The sequence below is a fragment of the Stegostoma tigrinum genome, chromosome 27 (genome assembly GCF_030684315.1).
Source record: "Stegostoma tigrinum isolate sSteTig4 chromosome 27, sSteTig4.hap1, whole genome shotgun sequence".
Classification (NCBI taxonomy): Eukaryota; Metazoa; Chordata; class Chondrichthyes; order Orectolobiformes; family Stegostomatidae; genus Stegostoma; species Stegostoma tigrinum.
Genome location: NC_081380.1, coordinates 35,187,003 through 35,199,458, shown reverse-complemented (window position 1 = coordinate 35,199,458; position 12,456 = coordinate 35,187,003). Strand labels below are relative to the sequence as shown.

Sequence of the window (12,456 nt, the reverse complement as noted above, 5' to 3'; positions counted from 1 at the left end):
CATTGTCTCAAAATAGCCTTTGAGTATTTTCTCCTTCATGTATTTATCTGTATCTGTCTGAAATGCATCAATGCCATTCCTTTAAATACTCCATATAATAGTCAGTAACACTCTATGATTAAATAAGTTTCTTCTGAATCCAGAACTGGATTTGTTGGTTACAGTCAAATGTATGACCCTTAGTTTTGGACTTTCCCACAAATAGAAGGATGCTATCTAGGACTATCCTGTCAAATCCCTTCAACAATATAAACCCTTCTATTTGAATGCACGTCAGTCTGCATGCTAGAGAATAGGGTCACAGCCTGTTCAGAGGGTTATAACTGTTGGAATGTAAGAGGAGATGAATTCATTTCTGTCATTTGGAGTTAAAGACAAATTAGCTGCCCTGCCTTCAGATTAGATAAAGCTTCATCTCTTATTGATGTTATTTTTATTCATTCTCAGAACGTGGGTGTCACTGGTTAGGTCACCATTTGTTGCCCAGCCCTGATTGCCCTTGGGAATGTGGTGGTGAGCTGCCTTCTTGAACTGTGATAATGGGAACTGCAGATGCTGGAGAATCCAAGATAATAAAATGTGAGGCTGGATGAACACAGCAGGCCAAGCAGCATCTCAGGAGCACAAAAGCTGACGTTTCGGGCCTAGACCCTTCATCAGACAGGGGGATGGGGTGATGGTTCTGGAATAAATAGGGAGATTGGGGGAGGCGGACCGAAGATGGAGAGAAAAGAAGATAGGTGGAGAGGCTTCAGGACATGGTCGAGCAGTTTCAAGGCTGAAGAGATTACAAGAGAGTTGCACTGGGAGAGAGATTCCCTGAGGTTGGTCCGGAGGGAGGAGGGTAACTTCTTCAGGTTAGGTATCCCTGGAAGAGGCTTCGCAGTGAGGTTAAAATTGTATCAGTGATAATGGGAACTGCAGATGCTGGAGAATCCAAGATAATAAAATGTGAGGCTGGATGAACTGCTATGTTTAGGGACACCCACAGTGCTGTTGGGAAGTACCTTCTATGACTTTGACTTGGCAACAGTGAATGAATGGCAATATAATTCCAAGTCAGGGTGGTGAGTGCTTGGAGGGGCACCAGAAGTTGGGGGTGCTCCCATGCATCTGGTGCCCATGTCCTTCTTCATGATGCATGTTGTGGGTTTGGGAGATGTACTGTACTTCAGGGCTGCATTGGTACTGAGTGTAGGTTCATATGGTGCGGTGGATAGCCCCTGAGCCTATGAGCCAGAGACTTCGGGTTCAGCTGGGACTTGATGGCAACAGAAGTTGTGTTCATTACATGGCCAGACAGGTTTGCAGGGCTGAACCTGCAAGCCCCTCCAGCACACCTCTGTGGATGATGGGAGAGATTCCTGGTGAGCTGTGTGATGAGAAGAGCATTAGTGCCTCCACCATCACTATCTATTGCTTCAGATTGCAACATGGATGTCATGGGACATTGCAGACACTGCATCTGCAAGGGGGCATAGGCAGGTCAAATGAGAAGGCAAAAAACCTTGCTAGATGGAATATAATATGGGAAGATGTGATGTTATACACTTTCGTAGGGAGGAATGGAGGAGCTGAATGTTATTTAAATGGAAAAAAGCTACAGAAAATTACAGAAAAGAGGGATTTGGGCAACCTCCTTCATCAATCACAAAAAGCTAGCATCTAAGTTCAGTGGGAACAGGGGACGTGCAAGGAGTGTTGGCCTTTATTTCAAAGGGAATGAGGTGTAAAAGTAGGGAGGTTTTGTTCAAACTTTACAGGGCGCTAGTCAGACCACAGGTACAATACAGGGAACAGTTTTAGGGCCCCTTATCTGAGGAACGAAATACTGGCATCAGAGGCAGCCCAGAGAAAGCTGATACCAGGTAGAGAGGGATTGAGTTAGGAGGAGAGGCTGAATAGATTGGGAATATAGAAGAATGAGAGGTGACCTTAATGAAACATAGGAGATTCTTAAAGGACATGGCAATGTTTCCTCTTGTAGGAGAGTTTAGGATCAGGCAGCATCACTTCAGAATAAGGGCTTGCACGTTTAAGACAAAGATGAGGAGGAATTCCTCAGTGAATCTGTAGAATTCTTTACCACAGAGGGCAATCTAATGTACCCCCACCGTCAGATCCCCATTGGGAAGAAGTCCATTCACGGCCTCAAGGTTGAATGTCAGATGAAAAAAACGGAGATCTCTGCAAGTTTGACCTCTCGACGCGAGGGGGAATAAAAGTTTTCTCCCATGTCACCGTTGCTAAAATTCTATCCTAAAATTTCTTTTCTTCCTCTGTCAGTTTTCTTGAACGTCAAATTTCGCCACAGTCTTTGCGTGGTGCAAGAAGGAAAAAGAGTTGCATAAAGTTCAGCTTTTAATGTCGACCAAAGAGAAACAGATCAAAGGGAAATTTGGGGTTTTTGTTTTGCATTTCTTTCTTTTGCGTGTGAATTTAACTAAGAGTGTAGGAATTGATGGGGCTTTTTCTTGTCCTGGTGTGGAAGCCGGTTGAGCCCCGCCTCCTCTGAGAATCGTGGGGAGGGTGCTGTGAGAACCAAAACAAAACATAAAGCAGCGATGTGGCTGAGTAGCAATTTTTGACAAGAGTGGAACTGAAAGATCCAGGAAGTGGTGTAAATAGATTTCCTGCTCGATTGGTTCAAGCGGTGAATAAATAGAAGCTAGCTTGTGCATCTTGTTAGACGGCATCGTTTCACTAAATTATAGGCGGGACGCGCGCATACACACACACACACACACACGCTGCCTGTCAAACACTCAGCGCACTGAGCTAACCTCCAGCAACAATGTTCCGAAGAAAGCGAAGTGTTTCCTTTGGGGGTTTCGGATGGTGAGTGTTACTGTTAAGTTGCTTTATTTTCCTGCTCTCTCTCTCTCTCCATTCTACACGCCTTACTCCTGGTCACGGTTTTCCTCCCAGCTGATTTTAAAGAGACACCAACCATGTGTGTACTATGCAGGAGGCTGCAAGAGAAATGTGGGCACAAAGATCTGGCTGCTGTTGCACAGCGTCAGGCAGTAGGTAAATGCCCACTTGCTGAGTAAGCCAAAGAGAACAGAACTGTTTAGTAAATTGTTCCGAGCTACTCAGTTGACTGACCTGAGGCAGGGTAATCGACTGGAAATTAAAAGCAGAAATGCTGGGAAAACTCAGCAGTTCCTTGACTCGAAACCTGTAGCCTTCTTTCCCACCACAAATGCTGCCAGACCTGCTGAGTTTCGCCAGAATGTTGGAAAACCTCAGCAGCTTTGAAGAAGAGTCGCCAGACTCCAAACGTTCACTCTGCTTTCTCTCCGCAGATGCCGCGGGACCTGCTGAAGTTTCTCCAGCAGTTTCAGTTTTTTGTTTCAGGACCTCAGCATCTGCAGTTCTTTGATTTTATTTTATTGATTGGAAGAACTGTACTTGGCCTCAGTGTTCCTTGCTACAATAAATCTTAAGCACCCCATCCTCTCGTTTGCAGTGTGGTGGTAGCGTCACTATTTCTGAGCCTGGAGATTCAGTTTCAAGTCCCACCTGCCCCAGAGGTGTGTCATTAAATATCTGGACCCGTTCATTAAAGATATCTGCCCCTCACTATCTCTGTATTCATGTCCAGCCCCAAAACTTTCTGTACTCATCTAACCCTGTTCTCTATATATCCCCAAATATAATCACCTCACCATCTGTGGCCCAGCAATTCTCTTCTGAAACCTCACCACCTCGCTACCTTGCTTTCCGTCTTTGAAGCATTCCTTAGACTGTTTGACCAAGCCTTACCTTCTGCTTGAGTAGCTGGGTGTCATATTCTGCTTTAGAATGACTCTGCCGTGATGTTTCTTGAATTGCTTTATCGCGATGAAGTGTACCAAAAACAGAAATTGCAGAGAAATTTCAGCAGGTCTAGCAGCATCTGCGTGGAGAAATCAGAGTTAACGTTTCAGGTCCAGTGACCCTTCCTCAGAAGTGGACTCAGAAATTGCTGGTGATTATCCTGAATCCCAAGGAAAGTATGACAAAGAGTCAGTGTACCTGCACTTCGATCCAGGAATGATCGCAGGATTGAGATTTTCAGGTCATTTTGTCAAGAGGCTAATAAAATGTCGCCTTTTTATTTGTATCATAAAAATGAACTTGTAGCCAGTCTTCCAATACCTACATGTGACACTGCAGCATTCTCTTCAACCTTCATAAACTGTCTGATGCACAATTGTTAGCCAGTGAATGGTGTCTCATTCTCCTGATGAAGTACATTTGGATGGTTGTCAGGTTTATATCCATAAAAGGATGCATATATATAACTGATGATAAAAGTGACATTGCTTTCCTTATCACTTATATTTAGCAATGCTGTATGCAGTCCCATGGCTTAAGATGATGATGATACAACTTGCTTGAATTACCCTATTGTCTTTCTGATCTGAGCTGCGCAGTGCCACTGTAAGTGGAAAGTGTGGCCAAGTGCCTATTTTGGAGGGATGGAGGGGAAATAAAAATGAGTGAAGGCTTCTTGCCAGTCTCTCTCTGTTACAGTCTCCAGCCGTGTAAATGGCTGCTACATGGCCTGAGAGCAGAAATAGAGGGAACTTATGTTGTTTTTCTTCATTCATTCATGAGATGTGGGTAGGTCAATATTTATTGCCAATCCCTAGTTGTGCTTGACAAGGTGGTTGTGAGCTGCCTCCTTGAACTACTGCAATTCATTTGGTGTAGGTTGACTCACAATTACTTTATGAAGGGAATTCTAGTATTTTGACCCAATGACACTGAAGAACGGCGATATCCAAGGCAGGATGGTGAGTGGTTTGGAGGGGACCTCGCAGGTGGTGGTCTTCCCATGTATGTGCTGCTTTTTCCCTCGTGGATGGTGGTGGTCATGTGTTTGGAAAGTACTGTCTAAGGAACCTTAATGGATTTCTGCACTGCATCTTTTAGATGGTACATAAAACTAGCATTGAGCATCATTGAGGAGGGAGTGGATGTTTGTGCATGCAGCGCTAGTCAGGTGGGCTGCTTTATCCTGGACGGTGTCAAGCTGCGGAAGTGATGTTAGAGCTGCAGTTATCTGGGCAAGAGGGGAGTATTCCAACACACTCATGAGTTGTGGTTTGTAGGCAATTGAGTGGCTTTGGGAAGTCAAGAGATGAGTAACTTGCTGCAGTATTCCTAGCCTCTGAACTGCTCTTACAGCCACTGTATTTATAAGTCTAAGCCTGTTCAGCTTCAGGTCAATGGTAAGCCCCAGGGTAATGATATTGGGGATTCAGTGATTGTAATGCTATTGAATATCAAGGAGTGATGGTTAAGTTTCCTCTTTCTCAAAGGTGGTCATTGCCTGGCACTTGTGGCATGAGTGTTCCTTGCCACTTGTCAGCCAAACCTGAATACTTTACAGGTCCAACTAAATTTGGGCGTGGAAATGCTCACAAATGGTGCTGAACATTATGCAGTCATTGGCAAACATCCTCACCTCTGACCATATGATGAAGGAAAGATCATTGATGAAGCAGCTGAAGATGGTTGGGCCTAGGATGTGCCCCTGAGGAACTCTTGTGGAGATACCCCGGAGCTATGATGGCTGAATGAGCTGGATGGATCATCTGTGACCACTCTGAACAGTGAATCAGACAGAGATTTTTATAATAGAGAGGGAATCTGAAATACTGTCACACCCTAGTGGTACATATGGTGCATTGGGGTAAATGCAATGACATGATTGGTAGTACACAGCGAATAAGTTCCAGTCAGCGTGACATGGATTCACTTAAGAAACAGCGGAATGCTATAATGTGAAAACAGAGAGGGTGATGTTTTGAATGGGTGAAATCAAATGGGTCTCTTTATCTTACTTTGCGACCCATTGGACATTTTCAACCTTCTAATTTCCCATTTTAAATTCGTTCCTTTAAATAGAATGTTTCGATTCATTGAGACAACCGCCACAGTGCGAAAAGTATGTGGCAAGAGACCTATGCAAAGCTGTCTGTCATTGTGTGATCTATTATTCAGCTGTCACGGTTTTAGATCTGGATCTGGATTTTCCAGTAACTGAATTCTCTTCCCAAAACCACACCGATGCCCAGTAAGTCCATGGTGAGGTCTGGGTAGACCCCTACTGCCAAATTCTGGCTCTGCTCGCCCTCACTCAACATTGCTCCTGCTTGTAATTTGAGGAATTTACAGTCATAGAGTCATAGAGCTGTACAGTCCAACTCAGTCCATTCCAGGTATCCGAAATAAATCTTGTCCCATTTGCCAGCATTTGGCCAATGTCGCTGTAAACCCTTCCTGTTCATGTACCCATCCAAATGCCTTTTAAATGTTGTAATTGTACCAGCCCCCACCACTTCCCCTGGCAGCTCATTCCATACATGCACCATCCTCTGCGTGAAAAAGTTTCCCTTTTGGTCCCTTTTATATCTTTCCCCTTGCACCTTAAACCGAGGACCTCTAGTTTTGGACCCCCCCCCCCCAACCCTGGGGAAAAGACCTTGGCTATTCAGCCTATCCATGCTCCTCATACTTTTATAAAACTCTATAAGGTCACCCCTCAGCCTCCAACACTCCAGGGAAAACAGCCCCATTCCCAATAGCTCAAACCCTCCAACCCAAACAACATTATTGTAAAGGCATTTGTGTTTACTACGTTTAATATACTCATAGGTTAAGTAGAGAGGGTCTCTGGGAGTGACAATTAAGGATCCTATGATTTTTGGAGTTGTATAATATTAGACACCCAGATTGAAACCACAGTAGTATCTGTTAATTTTTATTTCAGTGTGGTGAACCCTATGTTATTCGCATATGTCGAAGCTATGAACGATTTCATCCTCTTCTGTTTATTCTCTCATGGATCAAAATTCCAGTTTGAGATTGGCATGAATTGTCCACAGGACTAACAGTTCATAGTGTCTTAACTCATACTAATACTTGCCAAAATGGCACTTAGCCAAAATACCATAAGACTCAGCCCTGTACATCACCCAGTGTGAAAATGCTTTCAACGGTGCAATAACCATCTGTTTTTAAGTGCTGGATGAATGTGGAACATTTGCTGCATCTTTAAAGTTGACTGACTTTTCAGCAATTGTACTTTCACACCATCAGATAACTTCCGCAGATTTAAAGAATTGCTGCCAGGAAATGTAACCCCACCCTTGACTTCAAGCTACTCACACCCAAAACATGTTGTAGTACCAGTAAGTCTATTATTTGACTCCTCTTCTTTTTAAAGTAATGTTTCAGTGGTTAACTAAGTCAGTAACCATTGAATGAGTCAGCGTGAATAGATTGGTTGGTAAATTTCAATCCATTCATTACCTTTCCCTGTATTTGACACATTCGTACTCAGTACTATGGTGCCCTGTGATCTCCTCATTCCTTCAATCATTGGCTTCTGTTTCATCGACTTCTTCATCCCATTGTTGTCACCTGTGTTTTATGCTGTCAATGTCCCACATCCTGCACATCCTTCCTTCCATCTCTCCTGCTTGCATCTGTTTTATCCTGGGTGGTGCTGCATACTTGTGAGTTGTTGGAGCCGCACTCATTCTGGAAAATTTCATCACTCTCCTGACTTTTAGATGGTGCACAAGCTTTGGGAAGTCAGAATTCCTAATCTCCAGTCTGTTTTTGCAACAGTAACAGTGTTCACATGGCTATCCAGATCAGGTCAATGATAACTCCCCATGATTTTGACAATGAGAGATTCAGTGAATGCAAGTCATTGAAGGTCAAAAGTAAATGGTTAGATTCTCCCTTGCTGGAAATGGTCATTGCCTGGCTTTTGTCTGGAATGAGTGTTATTTTCCACATATCTGTTCAAATCTGGGTATTGCCCAAGTCTTGTTGCATGTGGATATGGGCTGCTTCAGGATCTGAGGAGTTGCAAATGATGCTGAACATTGTAGAATCATCAGTGAACATCCCCACTCATGACTTCTTTGTTATTCATTCACGGGATGAGGGCGTCGCTGGTGAGGCAGCATTTATTGTCCAATCCTAATTGCCTAGAGGGCAGTTCAGAGTCAACCACGTTGCTGTGGGTCTGGAGTCACATGTAGGCCAGACCAGGTAAGGATGGCAGTTTTCTTTCCTTAAGGGCATTTGTGAACCAGATGGATTTTTCCAACAATTGACAGTGGATTCACGGTCATCATTAGATTCTTAATTCCAGCTTTTTGTTGAATTCAAATTCCCCCATCTGCTGTGGGTGGGATTTGAACCTAGGTCCCCAGGATATTACCTGGGTCTCTGGATTAACAGTCCAGCAATAATACCACTAGGCCATCACCTCCCCTCCTGTGACAGAATGAATCCAGAAGGATTTACTAGCTACATTATAATACATTGTGGTGCCTCTATCTTCAAGGAACAGATATTTCTCTGAGTGATAGACATTTACTAAAGGAAAGAAAACCTTGCATTTCTGAAGCACCTGCCATGACTACCAGATTCATTTAGAGTCAATTCATTACTTTGTTTGAATTGTATTCACTGTGTAATATAGAAAACTTCTTGGATACATTGAACATCCTCACCTGTTGCTGCATCTTTCTGATAAATGCCTCATGGTTTGTCAGCTCCTACTTGAAATAGCATTTCCCCGCTGAAATGAATCTGCTACACCAACATCTTGGCCATGAGAGCCACGAATAGTTGGGCAAGTGATTTGATCCGCAGTAACAGGAAAATCAGGCTGTGTTGGAATCAGGAAATTAGCATGCAGGAGAGTGAGCCAACACTTGACTGTCGACCAGACATGGGCTAAAAATCCATCCAGATGTAAGGATCTTAATGGAATTAAGACATAAGCTTCATCCACATCCATTAATCCTGAACTGATTCTAAAGTGGTCATTTTATGGGGAGGCAACTACCTAGTGATATTAGAGATAGTAGGAACTGCAGATGCTGGAGAATCCGAGATAACAAGGTGTAGAGCTGGATGAACACAGCAGGCCAAGCAGCATCAGAGGAGCAGGAAAGCTGATGTTTCTTTCCTGCTCCTAAGATGCTGCTGGCCTGCTGCGTTCATCCAGCTCTACGCCTTGTTGCCTAGAGGCAGTATCGCTAGACTGTTAATCCAGAGACCCAGGTAATGTTCTGGGGACCCAGGTTCAAATCCTGCCATGGCAGATAATGGAATTTTAATTCAATAAAAATCTGGAATTAACAGTCTAATGTTGACCGTGAAAACCATTGTTGATTGTCTGTCAGGGGAAAAAAAAGCCCAACTGGTTCAATATTGCCTTTTAGGGAAGAAAACTGTTGACCTTACCTGGCCTGGCCTACATGTGACTCCAGTCCCAAAGCAATGTGGTTGACTCTTAACTGCCCTCTGGGCAATTAGGGATGTGTAATAAATGCTGGCCTAGGTAGCATTGCCGCCATTGTATGAAACAATGAATAAGAAATAATTTTGTCGCTGGGGCTGATCTTAAGTAGAGAGTTCAAGTAGACAGATATAATCCAAAAGCAGTCATTTTTAATAGATTTGTATTCCCATTCCTGCTCTGAAGAAGCATCATATGGGACTCAATATTTTAATTCTGTTTGTTCCTCTACAGACGCGGCCATATTGTTGAGTTTCTCTAGCATTCTCTGCGTTTATAACAAAATACTTCTGTTCCATTTCAAGCCAAACTCTGCTATTGAATGACAGTTGTAACTGTATAACCAAACAATTAAGAGATATGCAACTCTTTGTTCAAAAGAGGTTCTAGAATTTAGCTTACAAACTGCATCTGGCAGCCCTTTATAGCCAGGATGTAATCCTTTATTTAGATTGATAAATCAAAAATTAATGCAATCTCGTGTCCATGCTCATACCCGTACTCATTACAAGCTGACCAGTAAGTTTCTCTGTGGACATTGGCTGATGCAGGCTACAGTTCTATGAGATGTGACCTGCCAGATTTCCTGCTCCACCTTATTTACCACTTCAGCTACAGTCCACTATCTTGTGAAGTAGTTATTCTCTGAAAACTTGCAGTTCATACTGAAAGAATTGTGTTTGCATGACATTGGGTTTCATACAAGATGGAACCTGAAAACTTGAAAGGATTCTTTTCACTGTTGGAGCTTCAACAAGACAGTTACACTTGAATCCCATCCACTTAAACGGTAGTACCTTCCAACCCACAGCCATCTAGAAGGACAAAAGCAACACCTAGAAGTAACATTGCCGCCTACAAGTTCCCGTCCCAGTCATTCTCCATCCCGACTTGAAAACGTATTGTCATTGCTTCAGTGTTGCTGGGTCAAAATCCTGGTATAGTGGGTCTACCTACAGCACACGGACTGCAGCAATTCAAGAAGGCAGTTCACCACCACCTTCTCAAGGGCAACTGGGGATGGTCAATAAATGCTGGTCCAGATATGTTGCCCTAAGTGAATAAAAAATAAACCTAAACTGCACCTCGCAATGTTGAGAGATACAATTTCCATAGACTGAAGTGTAAACCTATCTGTCATATATTGGTGTTTTACTATAAAGGATGATGACAGTGTCAAAGAAGTTCCTTTAAGAATGCTTCACTGATTTGAGAGAGCATCTAATGCTCATTGGAGTGTATACTTAAAGCCTGTTTTTTTCCTGCCTCAGACATGTATTGTAACATGTTTGAACAAGCTGATTTTTTTTTTTGAAAAGTAGCTTTGCCCAGTAAGGGGGTTTGATTAGGAATGGGACAGAGCAGACTGGAGTTTGTATTGAACTATGACTCACAAATAAACATTTTTGGAAGATGGGCTGATTCCAGCTTCTGTAAGTAGGTGAGTAGCATTTTGATAGGTAAAATTATTGCAGCATGGAAGAAGGCTATTCCCCACATTGAGTCTACTTATCCTCCATTTACTACCACTTTTCCACCTTCTCCCCACATTCCACTTGTCTGGAGGAACCATTGGTGATGCTGTGTCATGCCAACAGTGTGGATTGACTTCCCACATCAGCTGAGGTACCATGAAGGCCCTGCCTTTTCAACCTCACCCTTTGCTGGATGTATGGTGGCCCTCAGGTTAAACTTACCATAGGTGTCTCACTATCCCATCAGAACATGGTACTGTAGTCTTTTATTTTAGTCCAGGCCTTTCAGAACCTGGAAAACCTCAATCAAATTTCTCTTCAAAGGAAAGCAACTTTAACCTATCCAATCCTTCTACATCACCACAGTTATCCAGTCCTGGCAACATCCAATAAATTTTCGCTATACACTCTCCAGTGCAATTGCATCCTTTCTGCAATGAGAACTCTAGCATTGTGCATAATACTCAAGTTGTGGCCTAGCTCGCTTTTTATAGAACACCAACATAACCTCCCCGATCTTACATTCTATGCCTGAACTAATAGAGGAAAGTATCCATATGCCTTCTCAACGACCTTCAACTGCACCCTTCAGGGATCTGTGGACATTTACTCCAAGATTCTTTACTTCCTCTAACCTCTCAGTATCATCCAGCTTATTGCATATTCCTTTGATTTGTTTGACCTCTTCAAAAGCATCACCTGATAGTCCTCATGGTTGAATTCCATTTGCCACATTTCTGTCCCACCCGACCAGCCTATTGATATGTTCCTGCAGTCTAAAGTTTTCTGCCTCATCTTCAATTATACAGACACAATTAAGTCTATATTATTAATATGTACTACCAAAGGAAGGGAAACTAGTAATAAGCCCTGCAGAACCAACACGGGAATAACTTTCCAGTGCCACACCTTGGCAATGCTTCCCTTCAGGTTGTTCTGAAGGCATTGAGAGGCCATTCCAAGTGAGGAATGAAACTTCGGCCGAGGTGGCTGCAGATGTCAGTGCCTGCAGGTGGCTCAAGAAGAATTTGGCTTCAGTACGGCCAGAGCATGAACGATCTGCTGCACCCTGTCATGGGCATGTGCCACTGTCCACTCAATGCTTTCTGCATCTATGAGTTAATGTTTTAAGGTTGCCATTGTAGAGGATTGTTACACTCGTGATCAGGTGCCAGCACTCTCATCAGCTGATCCACATGAAGTCAGTGAGTGTCATTTCATTGCACTGACCCATGTAGGGCTACTGGCATGACAGTGGTACTGTCTCTTAACACCTCTGCCAGCGTTCAAACTTAAATATAAAAGGGGCAGCAACTCTCAAGAGTTCATGCACAGCCAGGTCCCTGGCGTTTTGTCACAATTGGAATGTACAGCTTGTTACCGAAGCCTTACAAGGGACAAGTACAGGGCAACAAAGGTAGCCTTTTGAGTTTGAGCTGGTAACACTAAAAGTGTTTAATAACAATGAACGAGATTACTCATGACTGAGATTTTTCATGAGCTGGTCAGCATGGAAAGGCTTCAGTCCTAACACTGTGAGCATTTGCACCCACCAGAAAATGGCTATTTTCTGAAAACTACAAGTTAGTAAAGAGGATCATACTCATTGGAAGATGACTACCTCACCACACTGACTACAGTCACCTTGAAGGACTCTCT

The 12,456-nt window shown here is 43.3% G+C and overlaps 1 protein-coding gene across 4 annotated transcripts in view; it reads left to right on the top strand.

The window, feature by feature from the left end:
• The window catches only part of LOC125464526 (rap1 GTPase-activating protein 2), a 325,971-nt gene that overhangs the window by 46,445 nt on the left and 267,070 nt on the right, over positions 1–12,456 (top strand). The window contains exon 1 of one of the 4 annotated variants that reach the window (XM_048556999.2): positions 2,738–2,838. The exons of the other annotated variants lie outside the window; for them this stretch is intronic. Within the exon in view, the coding sequence (XP_048412956.1) occupies positions 2,795–2,838 (44 nt within the window). The 5' untranslated portion in view covers positions 2,738–2,794. Of the gene's footprint in view, positions 1–2,737; positions 2,839–12,456 lie in introns of those variants that run through there. 4 annotated transcript variants of the gene reach the window in all.